The 14588-nt window shown below is 42.5% G+C and overlaps 1 protein-coding gene across 2 annotated transcripts in view; it reads left to right on the forward strand.

Moving 5' to 3' along the window:
* ube2o (ubiquitin-conjugating enzyme E2O) overlaps positions 1–9415 on the forward strand; it is a 34308-nt gene extending 24893 nt beyond the window's left edge. The window contains exons 15-23 of one of the 2 annotated variants that reach the window (XM_035183543.2): positions 64–153; positions 251–563; positions 1014–1381; positions 1513–1693; positions 2175–2311; positions 2938–3141; positions 4257–4314; positions 4946–5780; positions 6150–9415. In XM_035183543.2, coding sequence (XP_035039434.1) covers positions 64–153; positions 251–563; positions 1014–1381; positions 1513–1693; positions 2175–2311; positions 2938–3141; positions 4257–4314; positions 4946–5780; positions 6150–6177 — 2214 coding nt within the window. In that variant the 3' untranslated portion in view covers positions 6178–9415. Of the gene's footprint in view, positions 1–63; positions 154–250; positions 564–1013; positions 1382–1512; positions 1694–2174; positions 2312–2937; positions 3142–4256; positions 4315–4945 lie in introns of both variants that reach the window. The other variant, XM_035183552.2, reaches the window with a different exon arrangement.
* Positions 9416–14588: the final 5173 nt, after the last annotated feature.

Genomic DNA, 14588 nt, shown 5'->3' on the forward strand with positions numbered 1-14588 from the left:
TTATCAACATATAATAAGCTCAAACCTTCTATTTGTTGATTAGTATTGTTTGTCTCCCCCCAGACGTCAGTGGGCCAGGTGTCCAGGGTGGATGTGAGCAGCAAAGTGGAGGTGGTGTGGGCAGACAACTCACTGACCGTCGTCCTGCCACAGGTAAATGTTTATCCTACAAACAATTCAGTGTCCTTTTTGCTTTTAGAAGTTAGATGTCTGTCGCTGATGGTCTCCTAACTCACACACACACACACAGCACCTTTACAATGTGGAATCTGAGATCGAGGAGACGGACTACGACTCCGTGGAGGAAACCAGCAGCGTCCTGTCCACTGAGGAGTGGGAGGACGAGAGCGACAGCTGGGAGACGGATAACGGACTCACCACCGAGGATGATAGCCACATCCACAATGCCGATGCGACCCCAACCCCCACGCCCACTGGCTCCACAAACTTCATCATCCCCCCACAGGAGGGCAGCAAAGGCGGCGTCACCAGCCCCACTAAAGCCGTCTCTGGAGAGGAGGGAGAAGCGGCTGTGGCTGTGGCCAGTCCGTCTTCTGGAGGAGGTGGGATTCTTTTCTTACAGCATTTATTAGTTCTTAATTTCAAGGGATTAGTGTCAACTTTCTCTTCTCAGTCAACAGAAACGCTACAGTGCTTTTACTTTGAAATAGGCGCAGAAGGTGTTGCAAATATTTATATTTATTTGTTTGCGACATATTCAACAGATACACTTTGAAGACAGAGGTCTGTTTTGAGTAAATAGGTGAAACCCCCTGACTCTTTAGAATGAGAGTGGCCCAGACAAAATCTACAGTGTACACTTTTGATATATATTTGTCTTTTCACAGGGATTGTTGTCAACAACAGAATAACATAACTATGTTTTATCATTTGTGTTGTTCACATTGGTTTACCGACAGCACTGACTGTAGGTTTTCTGATGAACCTACTGAGTGATGGTGATGTGGAATTTAATAAAAGACAATAAACACTAATTATTTCTGCCTGCTCAGGAACCACTCCAGCAGGCACTGTCAACGGAGCCGAGAAGCCCAGTAAAGATGGAGCCTGTCGGGGCTTCAGGGAGTTGAAAGAAGCCATGAGAATCCTGGAGAGCCTGAAGAACATGACTGTGGAGCAGCTGTTGACCACCGGCTCGCCAACGTCTCCGACCTCGGCCGAACCGGCCTCCGCAACTAACGTAGCAAGTACAGTGACACCCACTGCCCCGGAGAAGCCCACCAAGGAGAAACGTTTCCTGGATGACATCAAGAAGCTGCAGGAGAACCTGAGAAAGACGCTGGATAACGTGGCCATCGTGGAGGAGGAGAAGATGGAGGCTGTGGTGGAGGCAGGCGGGAGTGGAGGAGCAGGCACAGAGGTCTGTGTTAAATGGAGTTACCACATGGCAAAGTTGATTTATTCCAGTGTAATCACAATAAATAAATAAGTGCAATGTTGTGGTACGTCCTGCCGTTACATTTTTTAACCTGCTGCTGTGTTACTGTGCAGGTGGAGAGAGCTGGAGAGGAGAAGCCCCAACAGGAGCCTCACACACCGGTTGGTGGACAAGACTGGCCCAGCGAGTTTCTCAGTGACACACCAGTACTGTGCCAACAGAGCGGCGGCAAGCCCGGCGTCACATTCACCAGTGCCAAGGGAGAGGTGTTCTCTGTGCTGGAGTGGGCACCAGGTGAGATATCAGGTTTTACAGTATGTCTTAGTGGTTTTATTGAACCTATTAAAACCTAAGGTGCCAAAAAAAACATTCTTTAAAATCTTTATGTTGTTTGAAAAGGTTTCCTTGAAACCTGAGGGTTTTCTGAAGAGGTGACAGAATTGCCAGTGTTTACAAAAACTAAAATCTCTCAGCCTCTTAAGCAGATACAGGCATATGTTGCATATGACTGTCTATGTCTGGATGGCTTTAACTCATGTTTTGTGTAAGCTTCAGTTTCAGCAAACAGACATTTTTCATTGTCAAACAAAAGACCCTACAGCTCTAATTTCTACATTACTATGAGTGACAGCGGCTGCCTCCCATTTCCATTCTGTAATCATATCTGTTCGTCTCAGCTCGATGAATTCCCTGCCCACACAAGTTGAGTTGTATTTGTACAATTATATGATTTCTGTATTGCTTTGGAATCACATTTGTCTCATCTCTGTCTCAGACACTCACTCCTTCAAGAAAATGGAGTTTCAACCGGCCGAGGCCAGGAAGTTCTTCAGCACAGTGAGGAAGGAAATGGCTCTGCTCGCAACGTCACTACCAGACGGCATCATGGTCAAAACATTTGAAGATCGCATGGTGGGTTTCTGCTCAAACTCATTTAAAGTCATAAAAATAAAGAACCAGAATTTATTAATTTGTTAATACTAGAGGCTCAAATAAGTTTTAGTAACATTTTTGAGAATATGAAATTATGTTCACAATCATTCTACACCCTGTGATCGTGTTTTATTCAGTTTAAATGTCTGCTTGAGAGATTCCGGGTTAGAGATGTAAAGAAAAGAATCATGGTTGTTTCAAATAATGACATTGAGGCGACACAAACGGCACATGCACACGGTTTGTTCCTGATTTTACAGGAGAGCATGGGGCCTATTTTATGTGCACAAATTTCCCTTGCTGCATTTCCCCACAGATAAGGGTGATGCAGAAATGATTCCTATACATAATTTCCCAGGTTTTAAATCGTTTTGAATCTCTGTGAATCTGTGAGCTTCTCTGGGTCAGGAAAGTCAGTAGTATCCTCAGTGTGTCAGAAAACATCTGGGATTTATAGTGAATGTAACATACTTCACTATGATGTTCAATTTTTGCTTTATTACCATATTCTCTGACATTAACGTCAGTGTTGTACATCAGATGATCTTTACATAACACTCTTGACACACATCAAGTCAAACGTTTCGTTACTGTCTCCTACACAGGACCTTTTCTCCTCTCTGATCAAAGGGCCGACTCGTACGCCCTATGAGGACGGTCTGTTCCTCTTTGACATCCAGCTGCCCAACATCTACCCAGCTGTGCCACCACTGTTTCGCTACCTGTCGCAGTGCAGCGGCCGCCTCAATCCCAACCTCTACGACAATGGCAAAGTCTGCGTCAGTCTACTCGGCACCTGGATCGGCAAGGTGGGTGTTGACTGAAGTTTAGAGATACAGTGACAACCTGCAGTTCTATAGTGATGGATTTTGATCCAATTTATTTGTCATCAAAAGTTAAAGTGGAAAAGCTGAAGGTACGTTTAGTAATAAAAAATGGGAATGCAGAGCAAATGGTTCGTCACACATATGAATAGCCAATTAATTGATAAGTCGGTGAACAAAAAAACGATTGGACCTGTATTTTCTTCTCGTCTTTGATTATATCGTCATAAACTGAGTATCTTTCAGTTTTAGATCGTAGTTAAATGAAACAAGACATTTGAGGACCTCATCTTGGAAAGTGTGATGGACATAATGATGCTTCCAAAGAGTGGGGGCTGTAATTGCGAAAGCACAATCACCCCTGACTTTTAGTAGTTGTTTTAGTTTGTGCGTGAGTTAATAGTATATAGTAATAGCAGCTGCATTTCAGACAAACTGGAGCCAAAACAAGTGTGTTTCAAGGTTGTGAACAGTGAGTTACAATAATCAGGACGGGAGGAGATAAACATGTTGTTTTTGTCTGATCTTGAAGGGATGGTAAAATTTCGATTATCTCAATGATTGTTATAAAGAGGAAACATAATATGGATTACTTTAAAGTTCATATGTGTTAAGCCTTGCTTAAAATTTGCTGATAAAGAACCAATACAGTGTTCCTTGTAAATGCAGTTGGGGCCTATGATGAGGACTGTCATTTTATCAGGGTTAAGCTGAAGGAAATTAGCTGACATCCAGATTTTGATAGCTGTTAGACAGGGGGAAAATAAAAGGACCAAGGATTAAATCTTGGGGCACACCACATGTAAGTCGAGCAAGAAGAGATACAGTCATCAATGGGCTCAGAAAAACTTTCTGACACATGAGCAAGGGCCATTTAATGAGAAGGGGAAGGGTTTTGAGGAAATGAATGTCTCAAAATGAGAGAGCAGGAGAAAGGATAGAAAAGAAACTCCAGACCGTTCAGTTATGCTTTGAAACTACTTCATTAGAGGCTAAAATGCAGTAGAAACTTTGCTCTGTCAACTCTTTCTTCAAATTAGAAACGTTCCTAAGAATCTGTGCTGATTTGTTTTGATCATTTTTGGTGATGTGATTCACAGGGCACAGAGAGGTGGACCAGCAAGTCCAGTCTGCTGCAAGTCCTCATCTCCATACAAGGTACACACACACACACACACACACACACACACACACACACACACACACACACACACACACACACACACACACACACACACACACACACACACACACACACACACACACACACACACACACACACACACACACACACACACACACACACACACACACACACACACACACACACACACACACACACACACACACACACACACACACCCAGACAGACAAATAAATTGAGTCCAGATTTGGATTCACTCATCACACAGTGAAATAACCTCTCTGATGCTGCGTATGTAGTTTGTTGGTCTGATTTATTTTTGAATTAGCTCAATTAGTCTCGTTCATCTTATTAAGCACATTTAATATGTTTAAATATCTTCGACACACCATCACTGTGGTTTGTACAGTTCAATATGCATGTTAATAAAATCAAACTATATGAATGTATATCTGAAATCTGTACAGGCAAGCCTAGGCAGCTTTATTGATATGGCACATTTTAAACACCTTTTACACAAAATGAAATCAAAATCCTTGACTTTTGTCTTTTACTCTTGTGGTTTTCAGCTCTGCCATGTTTGACACATTAATCGACAGGTGTTGATCTTTCATCTGTGCTCGTACATGTGTATTTTCCCTGCAGGCCTTATCCTGGTGAATGAGCCTTACTATAACGAGGCTGGCTTCGACAGTGACCGAGGTCTTCAGGAAGGGTATGAGAACAGCCGCTGTTACAATGAGATGGCCCTGATCAAGATGGTCCAGTCTATGATGCAACTTCTGCAGCATCCTGTGGAGGTTTTCAAACAGGAAATCCAGGAGCACTTTGTCTGTAACGGCTGGCGCCTCGTCCACCGTCTGGAGACGTGGCTCGAGCTGAGCGAAGCCGCTGAGAGGGGCCATGCAGCACACATGTCCTACAGGGCTTCACATTCTAAAGACCGACCGCCATCAGTGGAGCCTCTTGACGAGCAGCTGCCCCTGGGATCAGGGCCCCTGGTGGTGGCCCACAGCAGCCCCAGTAAGCCTGGTGAGGAGGGGATCACAGGAGGAGGAGTTACCAGTATTATGGAGGAGGAGCTGGAGGATTCAGGGCTCAGTCCCTCCACCACAGCAGCCTCTCAGCAAGAGCTGAGCCAGATCTCAGACTGTGACAGCAGCCAGGGTAACGCCTCTCTGTGTGGTGAAAGCAGGGCCCCCTCCACAGTTCCTGGCCCTGTACGTGGTGGGACATCAGAATCAGGTTCTATCACGGTTAGCGGAGGAGGCGTAGTCTCCACAGTAAGCCAGCCAGTGGTACGACCAAAGAAAAGGAGAAAGAGCTACCGGAGTTTCCTCCCAGAAGGCAGCGGCTACCCGGACATCGGCTTTCCACTCTTCCCACTCTCTAAGGGGTTTGTGAAGAGCGTCCGAGGTGTGCTGCTGCAGTACCGAGCTGCGATGGTCGCTGCCGGCATCCCTGAGCACACAGAGGACAAGTAAGTGCCTCCTCGCTGTTCCCCGACACCTCTGCACTGCTTCCCGCTCTTTTCTTCCTCCATCTCTTCTAACTTTTCATCTGCCTCAAGCTGTAGAGGAGGATCCATTACTTCTCTGGGGGGAGTTTACAATTTTCAATCTCCTGTACTCCTGTCCAGAGCTGCACTGTGCCCCCAGCACTGCCCACATTTTTGACCTTTACCTCCATTTCTAAGTCTGTACTGCTCCTGCTGCCCCAACTCCACAAGGTTGAACCTTTTTTTTCCCCATAAACCCTCTCGATCGAGCCGCGACTGAAGGAGGGGAGCATCTTTGATCAGGATTTTTGGTTTGGATGCAACTTGATGATAATGTTTGTTTTCCCTCAGTATCCCTGCAGATGAGTGGAATGGATAAAGATGGGTGGAGCTACCCTGTCTCATAGAAGCCCTCATCTTTTTATGGACGCAGGTAAAAACACAGAGCTTTTACTGGAGGCGATCAAAGTTTCTCTCAGCCTCAGCAGGACTTTGACTTCAGTGGCAGTGGTGTGGATGCAAAATGGACTAAATGAGATGGAATATCAGTGCCATGAACCCTCTACCACCCCCCTCCTTCACCAAGCCTCTTCCAAGCACCTACCATATGGGCGGGGACTTGACGGATAACCACTCAGCCTGGGAAATATTAAGCAGACTGGTGATCGGCTAGGTTGCACTGAAAAACTGCAAATCCCAGCTCTCCTGGCTGTTGGGCTCACTGCGGCTCTCTGTAGCACTTCTGATATTATTACTGAACCATCCTGCACTACAACCAACAAATGGACAATTTGGTGTGCAAGAGGTGACGTATAAATACACTGACCGAGAGGGTTCCTTTTTTTTTTTAGTAGAATTCACTGGTTGTACGCTTTCTGCCAAATTTCTCTATTCACACAAACACACGTATTCAAGTAGAACGTACTGAATGTCAGTAAAACTGCCAACCACAACAGCTTCACCACTTCGTCCACCACACTTGCTGGTACTTTCCTTCGCCAATCACTCTCGCACAGAACCACGCGGCGAACATCGAGTGACAAAGTTTACATACGAATCCCCTCTGGAGGTCAGACTGCTGCAGCTGTTTGGTGTGTAGAGGAGCCGGTCAGGTGCAGGGCGACAGGGAAGTGGCTGCGTGTGAACGTGTTTGTGCTCTAATTAAAGCTTACAGGGGAATCCTGGTATCTTTCAACCAGAGCCCGATGTTTATAAATGTGGGTGGGTAAATGAGGGGTACTTGCAAAAACTTTTAGAATCAGTTCTTTAGATCGCCAGCTGCCACGTCACATTGGCACTGGCTATAATGTAATCTCACCTGCGACATTTCACAAAATGTTCACTAATAGCGATTTTCTTTTTTCCACTAATAAAGGGATCTTTGCTAAGAGTGTGGTAACCTTATACATGTAAACCGTGAGGCAGCTCATTGTCCCTCCTCTTCATTTTGCCTACCCCCCCCATTCGCTCTTCAATTAGCATGAGCTCTCTGTCCATGTTCTCCGGCTCAAACAAGTAGAGACGACCATTGGAGACAAATGCTTCATGGAGATTGTGCGCATCAGAAAAAGATTCAGTCATAATAGTTTCTCTCTGTAATATCCAAACTCATCTCTCCAACTCTCCCCCTTCCTCAAGTTTCCACCTCTGTCTTCCTGTAACAACCCAAGTCTCGCGTGACTTGGAGTGAGACGTCTCATTGAGTGAGATGTGTGTAACGTTGCCGGACTCTTAGCAAAGTTATTGTTAGTGGACATTCATTGGATTGGCGCATTTACCCCATAAGGTTCTGTTGTAGCCACTGTTGCACACACACATTTACACACACACACATTTATAAACATAGAGCCCAGGTTGGAAAATCCCCAAATTCCCCTTAAACTCAGCTGCCGCCTCAACATACAACAGTAACATTTACTTCCTCTAGAGTTAAGCAAAGCTGTTCACTAAGATGGAATCTGTTTTTTGGTGTTTCGATATGTTCAAGGTTGTTACACTCACAGAGGCTGGACTGTTTCAAAGTGGAGCTTTACCCATGATGCTCCTCTTCTTTGTGACAAAGGTGACGTCACTGCAAATGAAGCAATTTAAAGACTAAATAAAAAATTCAAAAAAACATTCAGCGTCCATTCCGTCATCTCATGTCAACATGTTGCCTTACTTGAAATGTTCTTAATGATCTCAGACCATTGTGTACAGAGCTGCTTGTGTCGTAGTTTAGGCATTAACCTACACAGACAGAACCACATGGTAAAAACCACTAAAACCCTGCTCCAGTGTTTTCCTCCTTTTTAAAAGTGCAGATCTGTGATCAGTTTCCCACTTTTATCAGTTCTTTAACACGAGCGATCTATTCTGATGTTCCTCTTCAGATTGCACATGCAGAGTTTAATGACATCGTGATACCCGCCTCATACAGTGTGATTCTGAGGGTTTGTTCATAATTAACCTGCTTGATTTTTTGGTTATTGTTGGAAAACGACAATTTCAGCGCGAAGGCCAAATGAGAGCATTAGGCTTCTGAGTGAGTGGGCACACTGTGCTGATCTGAAGCTGTGAGTGATGGGAGAGGATGAAAGCTATGAGCCAAGAGTTGCTGCGTTTAACTAAGAAAAAAAAAAAAAGAGGGGTCAATTGTTTTGCTTTGTCTTCCATGAATTGTTTCTCTTTTCCTCTCTGAATATTGGTATTCCTGTATCAGACGTGGTAATTGGGCATCCATGACATTTTGTCCTCTTCTTAGATTTTACCAAACCATCCCTGTTTCTCCGCTGCCTTTAACGCTACAGAGGGAGAATGTGCCGCCGTCTTCACTGGCTGCTGTAGCTGTAGCATGTAGCCTTGTTTGCTTTACTCAATTTTTTTTCTCCCCATACACACACACACACGCGCGCTGCTGTTTGTAAAACGTCCCCTTCACAATTCTCAGAGGAAGGTGTTGTCACTGGTCAGATCTCGGGTAGAAAGTAAGAGCCGCATTGACGGTGTTCTGGAAAAAAAACAACACTCTGCTCCTCCAGGAGTGTAGAGGTGACGTAACTGCTCGGTCTTTCACTCGTTCATTTCATTCATCAACTGTCACACAAAGAGAAAAATGTCAAGCTATTGCGCGAGATCTCGAAAAGCAAAAATCCGACAAGATATCAAGCACATGATGCTATGTACAATTTTCTGTGTGTGTGTATATTATTCAGAATTAAACTATTATTAATATCATTATTATTATTATTATTATTATTATTGCGAGAAGTTTGTTTTACAGCCAAAGCATGTAACATGTTGCTTTAAGCCTTTTGAATGGGCTACACACAAGACTTGACTGTACGATGTCTACATTTCCACAGTGGCCTGTTCTTGATATATATAGAAAAAAAGATTTGTAGCCTGATTCCCTCTGTACAGACGTCATGATTATATTGAAATATATAAATACATACAGTATATATATTTAACACAAACTTGAGTTCTAACAAGTCATGTGGATGCTTGGGGCATATATGTACAAAATGCTGAGTGTGTATTGTACTTATTATTTCTTTCATTTTTTTTAATGGTTTCATTTTGTTGAGTTCAAACAACTGTATAGTGATGTATTAAACTTTGCAAGCAGCACCATAGAGACATTGTGGCTCTTTTCTATTCTCATTCAGTACTTGTATAGACGGCAGCTTTTCATCACAATGACGAGAAGTGACGAGGTGGTATATATCTTTATTTTTTTGAATTATGTTTTCTTGTCAAATCCCAAAAATGAATCCAACATACAAACAAATATCTGTCGAGCCAAAACCTGATGTTCTTTTACTGTGATCAATGTGGACACTACACTTTATTTTGACTCGAGCCAAAACACAGTTTAGGCTGCATTCACATTTCTCACGAGAGCAGCAAAATGTGTATTAATCCACAGATGAAAATAGTCCCGAACAAACCATCTTTCACTTAGATTTTAGTAACATTTTTCAAGGAAATGTGCCTTTTAAACATATTTACCTATACACCAAGGTTTGGTTTTCTGCCCTGTGTGTGTGTTTGTTGGCACCATTATGATAAAACCACGAAACCCATTTCCACAAACTTTAATATTGGAGCAAAATGATTCAGGGATCTTGTTGGGGGGGATTCAGGCACCATAAGAGACTGATGAGTCTAATCAGATCAGATTTTCCTCTGTCATTCTTTAACAACCCGACAGTAAAGTTAGTAAAGCAGTTTTCATGTTTAACACCAGACCAACTCTGCTTTCAGGAAACAAGTCTGTGTCATAGGATGCATTGTCTGCTTGATATCTTTTCTGTTTTAAAGTGGATCTAATTTGATGCACATTGTCTCCTCTATTCGACCCAGGTTCACAATTCACTGAAGAAAAAATGCTCTCAAAAGTTAAATGGGTTTATTGACTTTTTAGTCCGTTGAAACATTATCCTGCATTTGGCCTAAATGATTAGACCTACAACAGTTCAGTGGGTTGAACATTAGGATATAAATGCTCATAAAATGTGGACAAAAAGCATCAAATCCAAAAACTGATAAAATAACTCAACCTCATTTTCATGAACCGAATCTCACTCGGGTTTGTTTGTCATTGTTTATTTCATTTTTCAATCAAGTACACTCCAGCAGAAAGTTCGATTTGATGATCGAAAATTACAGACATTTGTCAAAATGGAAAAATAGATCTCTCTTTGAATAAAGAACCATTCAATATTCAGTGTGCAAGGAAAAAAAACATTCTTCCCTTCCCCATAAACATGTAAACACAAAACGACAACAGTTTTGATGCAGCAGGTAAAGACGAACAGCAAATCAACAGTCAGTCGTGGGTGTGGTCAGAAGAACGTCAGCTCCTTCATCATCATCTTTTATTAGTTTGATGAAAGTTGGACGACCTGACTGTCAATCACACAGAAACCACACTCTGATGAGTTTCATTTATTATCTGACCTGACGACACTTTCTATTCATTCAACTCTTGTCTCTTCCATCTCAAAGTTTTTCAAAAAATGTTGGTGACAAAACTGATGAGCTGATATAAAAGAAATTCAGCTGGTTGCACTTGATGAATCAGTGAAAGCACCACCGTGTTCAAACCACCAGGAGGCAGCACAGTCAAGGCACATGAAATAGTTAAAACAGACCAAACTGAAATCTTTGCATAGACTAAAAAAAAAGTGATAAATGGTCTGTAGCACTCTGTGGTGTAAATGGAAAAAAATATCTTTCTCTTGAGTTTAAAAATCTTCCATCTTTATGGTTCTATTTTTGTCTTATGCAACAATCACAGCAGGAGAAACTTCGAACTTTTGTTGCTACAAACCACATTTGTCCTATAAAACGACGACGTGTAACACGCATGTTTTCAAGTAGTGTTCCATCTCATGTGCTTGTCCATACTCAGCTGTTGTCACAAGCTGTTGTTAAACTAAACTAGTTAATCGGTTGAAGGGGCAACACACTTACACTGTGCAAACATCAAAGAAAAAGTATTAAAAGAAGAACATTTTTTGAGGTTTTGGTCTTTTCATTATTCTGTTGTTTACAGTGTCAAACATAGTCGTGGCATTAAAACACGAGACATGAAAATCATTGCATTTTAACTGCAGCCATGTAGCCTTCTCCTCTCTTACTGTTCACATGGAAAGTGACAGCGATCATTTCCACCAGCAAATGGTTATTTTACATCAGATTTCCTGATGTTACAGTTGCTGCTACCGTGTGTGTGTGTGCGGTGCGTGTGCGTGCGTGCATGCGTGCGTGCGTGCCCGCACGTGTGCGTGTGAGACCCTTGGTTCTCTTCTTTTGGTCAAGCTCCTAAATGATTTCTAGTGTTAAGAATGAGGACGCCCTGTCAGGAGAACCACGCTGTCGACCTCATGCAGCATTTAACAGGCGGATACCCCCCCCCTTCTAAACTTCCACCCCAACCCCCCCACTGTTTAAGACATGAATACATTTAGCTCCTAATAGCAGCATGTATAACAAACTAGTGTCCAGATTGGATATTTTTGGATTTAATTAAAAATAAACCACGAAAATTGTTTGATTTGGATTAAAAACATTTAAAAATCTGTCTTTGCTTTTAAATATTAGTCATCAGTTCCTCAATGTGTAAAGCTCAATGGTAAGGACACCTTGGTGATGTTCATCAACAAAACCCCCACAGGGAAAGCCTCTTTGTGTGTGTGTTAGTGTCTGAAAAGCACCGGTGTGGTAGGACTGCTCTGCACTGCAGTGCTCTTAAAGCAGCAGATGAGAGAAGGATGATGGATGGAGGAAAGCAGCAGGGGAAGAATAAGAAGAAGAGTGGTATGGATGGAGGGATAGGAGGCAGTAAAACATTTCAGACCAGGACCAGAGCTGCCGCCACCAGAACATGATCACATCATCATCAGTGACGTTCAGCTCGTCCTCATTCAGAGCATCACTTTCTTATTTGTGTCGACGTCACTTCAGTGATTTCTTACATTAGTGCCCATGAAGTGGTTGCTGGTGATAAAATGAACCATGTGATTACAATGAGAAGCTGGATTAAAGGCTCAGTTCACCCACTTCTTTCTTTTTCCTCTCCAGTTATCTAGTCGTGCAGTATATGGTTTTGGTTTTATTCGAGCAGCTTTGATATCCGGCTGTGAGATGTCTGTCCAATCTCCAGTGAGGTGGTCAATGGTATTTTGTGGTGAATGGTGAACTGACCCTTTGAATGTGTTGACGTCCCACTGGTCACATTTGTTTCACTGTGCCTGTGTTTGTGCAGCACTCTGGAGACTTTAGACCACAGAATGAAATGGAAATATAAAAGTGGTCTGACGGATGCAGATCTGTTCTGTCACTGTGGTTTGTTTATGAAACAAGGACAAATCTAACAAGACCATAGCAGTGAAGCCAGATGGCTTCACAGGCTGTTCCATTTTTAAGGCTCCTTCAAACGCATCCTCCCATTCCCGACTATCTAAGGATCCAACAAGTGGATGATTCTTGGGCGAAACTGTCCCAGTAATCGTTGTGCGTCAGTGACCATGATAGCTACGTGGTGGCCGAGCGGCAGCGGCTTCATGTCGCTCACAATGCAACAGTCAGGGTGGAACAAGCTGGTGATGCAAAAAAGAAATCCTTCCTGGAGATTCCTGAATGCAGCTTTTAAGGCAACAAATCTGAAACTGTGTCAGTTCATGCTGAGACCATCTCATACAGTCTTAATATGAGGAAATAAATAAAATATAATAAAATATAAATAGTTATGATATATGATGCCATTTGCTTTTTTCACCTTCCTCCACATGACTCAGCAGCACCATCGTCTCAGAAACAGTCACAATGCCTGATCACCTCAGTTCAAACCAGGGTAACGGCTCCATGAGGACATCTGCACTACCACACAATAACTACACATACACACACAAAAACATAGTCTCCATCATAGTGCCAAGGATCCATGAAGGTATAAATTCAATCATTTTCTGTTGCATAAGATGCCGCAATTCAAGCTGAGATGTGGATTCAGGACAGAAGAAACGTACCATGCAGTAATAGACAACATGAGAAACTGGAGGCTAAAGACGTGGCTGGATTTATTACTGCGGAGGATAAACACTTCATCATGATGATGATGAAACGTGTTTGTGTCTGAGGCTGACATTATCTCCGACAGTACGCTCAACTGTCGCTATGGAGACCCCAAAGTGTTCAATGTTAAATAAAAGATTTCAATTAAATAGTGAAATAATCATACTTTTTCTTTTCACAGTAAAAGCATTGAAACAGTAATTTGCGTTGTGAAATTAAAACTTATTTTTGCCAAAAAAATAAAATCCTGCAATAAAACCTCTTATTGTAAAGTAGCGCATACTATATATATATATACACACTACCGTTCAAAAGTTTGGGGTCACTTAGAAATTTCCTTATTTTTCAAAGAAAAGCACTGTTTTTTTCAATGAAGATAACATTAAATTAATCAGAAATACACTCTATACATTGTTAATGTGGTAAATGACTATTCTAGGTGGAAACGTCTGGTTTTTAATGAAATATCTACATAGGTGTATAGAGGCCCATTTCCAACAACTATCACTCCAGTGTTCTAATGCTACATTGTGTTTGCTAATCGCCTTAGAAGACTAATGGATGATTAGAAAACCCTTGAAAACCCTTGTGCAATTATGTTAGCACAGCTGAAAACTGTTTTGCTGGTGAGAGAAGCTATACAACTGGCCTTCCTTTGAGCTAGTTGAGTATCTGGAGCATCACATTTGTGGGTTCGATTATACTCTCAAAATGGCCAGAAAAAGAGAACTTTCATGTGAAACTCGCCAGTCTATTCTTGTTCTTAGAAATGAAGGCTATTCCATGCGAGAAATTGCGAAGAAACTGAAAATTTCCTACAACGGTGTGTACTACTCCCTTCAGAGAACAGCACAAACGGGCTCTAACCAGAGTAGAAAGAGAAGTGGGAGGCCCCAGTCAACTCAGCAAGAAGACAAGTAGATTAGAGTCTCTAGTTTGAGAAATAGACGCCTCACAGGTCCTCAACTGGCAGCTTCTTTAAATGGTACCCCAAAACGCCAGTATCAACGCTTCTACAGTGAAGAGGCGACTCGGGATGCTGGCCTTCTAGGCAGAGTGGCAAAGAAAAGCCATATCTGAGACTGGCCAATAAAAAGAAAAGATTGATATGGGCAAAGAACACAGACATTGGACAGAGGAAGATTGGAAAAAGTGTTATGGACAGACGAATCAAAGTTGGAGGTGTTTGGATCACACAGAAGAACATTTGTGAGACACAGAACAGGT

This window comes from Hippoglossus stenolepis, chromosome 2 (assembly GCF_022539355.2).
Source record: "Hippoglossus stenolepis isolate QCI-W04-F060 chromosome 2, HSTE1.2, whole genome shotgun sequence".
NCBI classification, from domain to species: Eukaryota; Metazoa; Chordata; class Actinopteri; order Pleuronectiformes; family Pleuronectidae; genus Hippoglossus; species Hippoglossus stenolepis.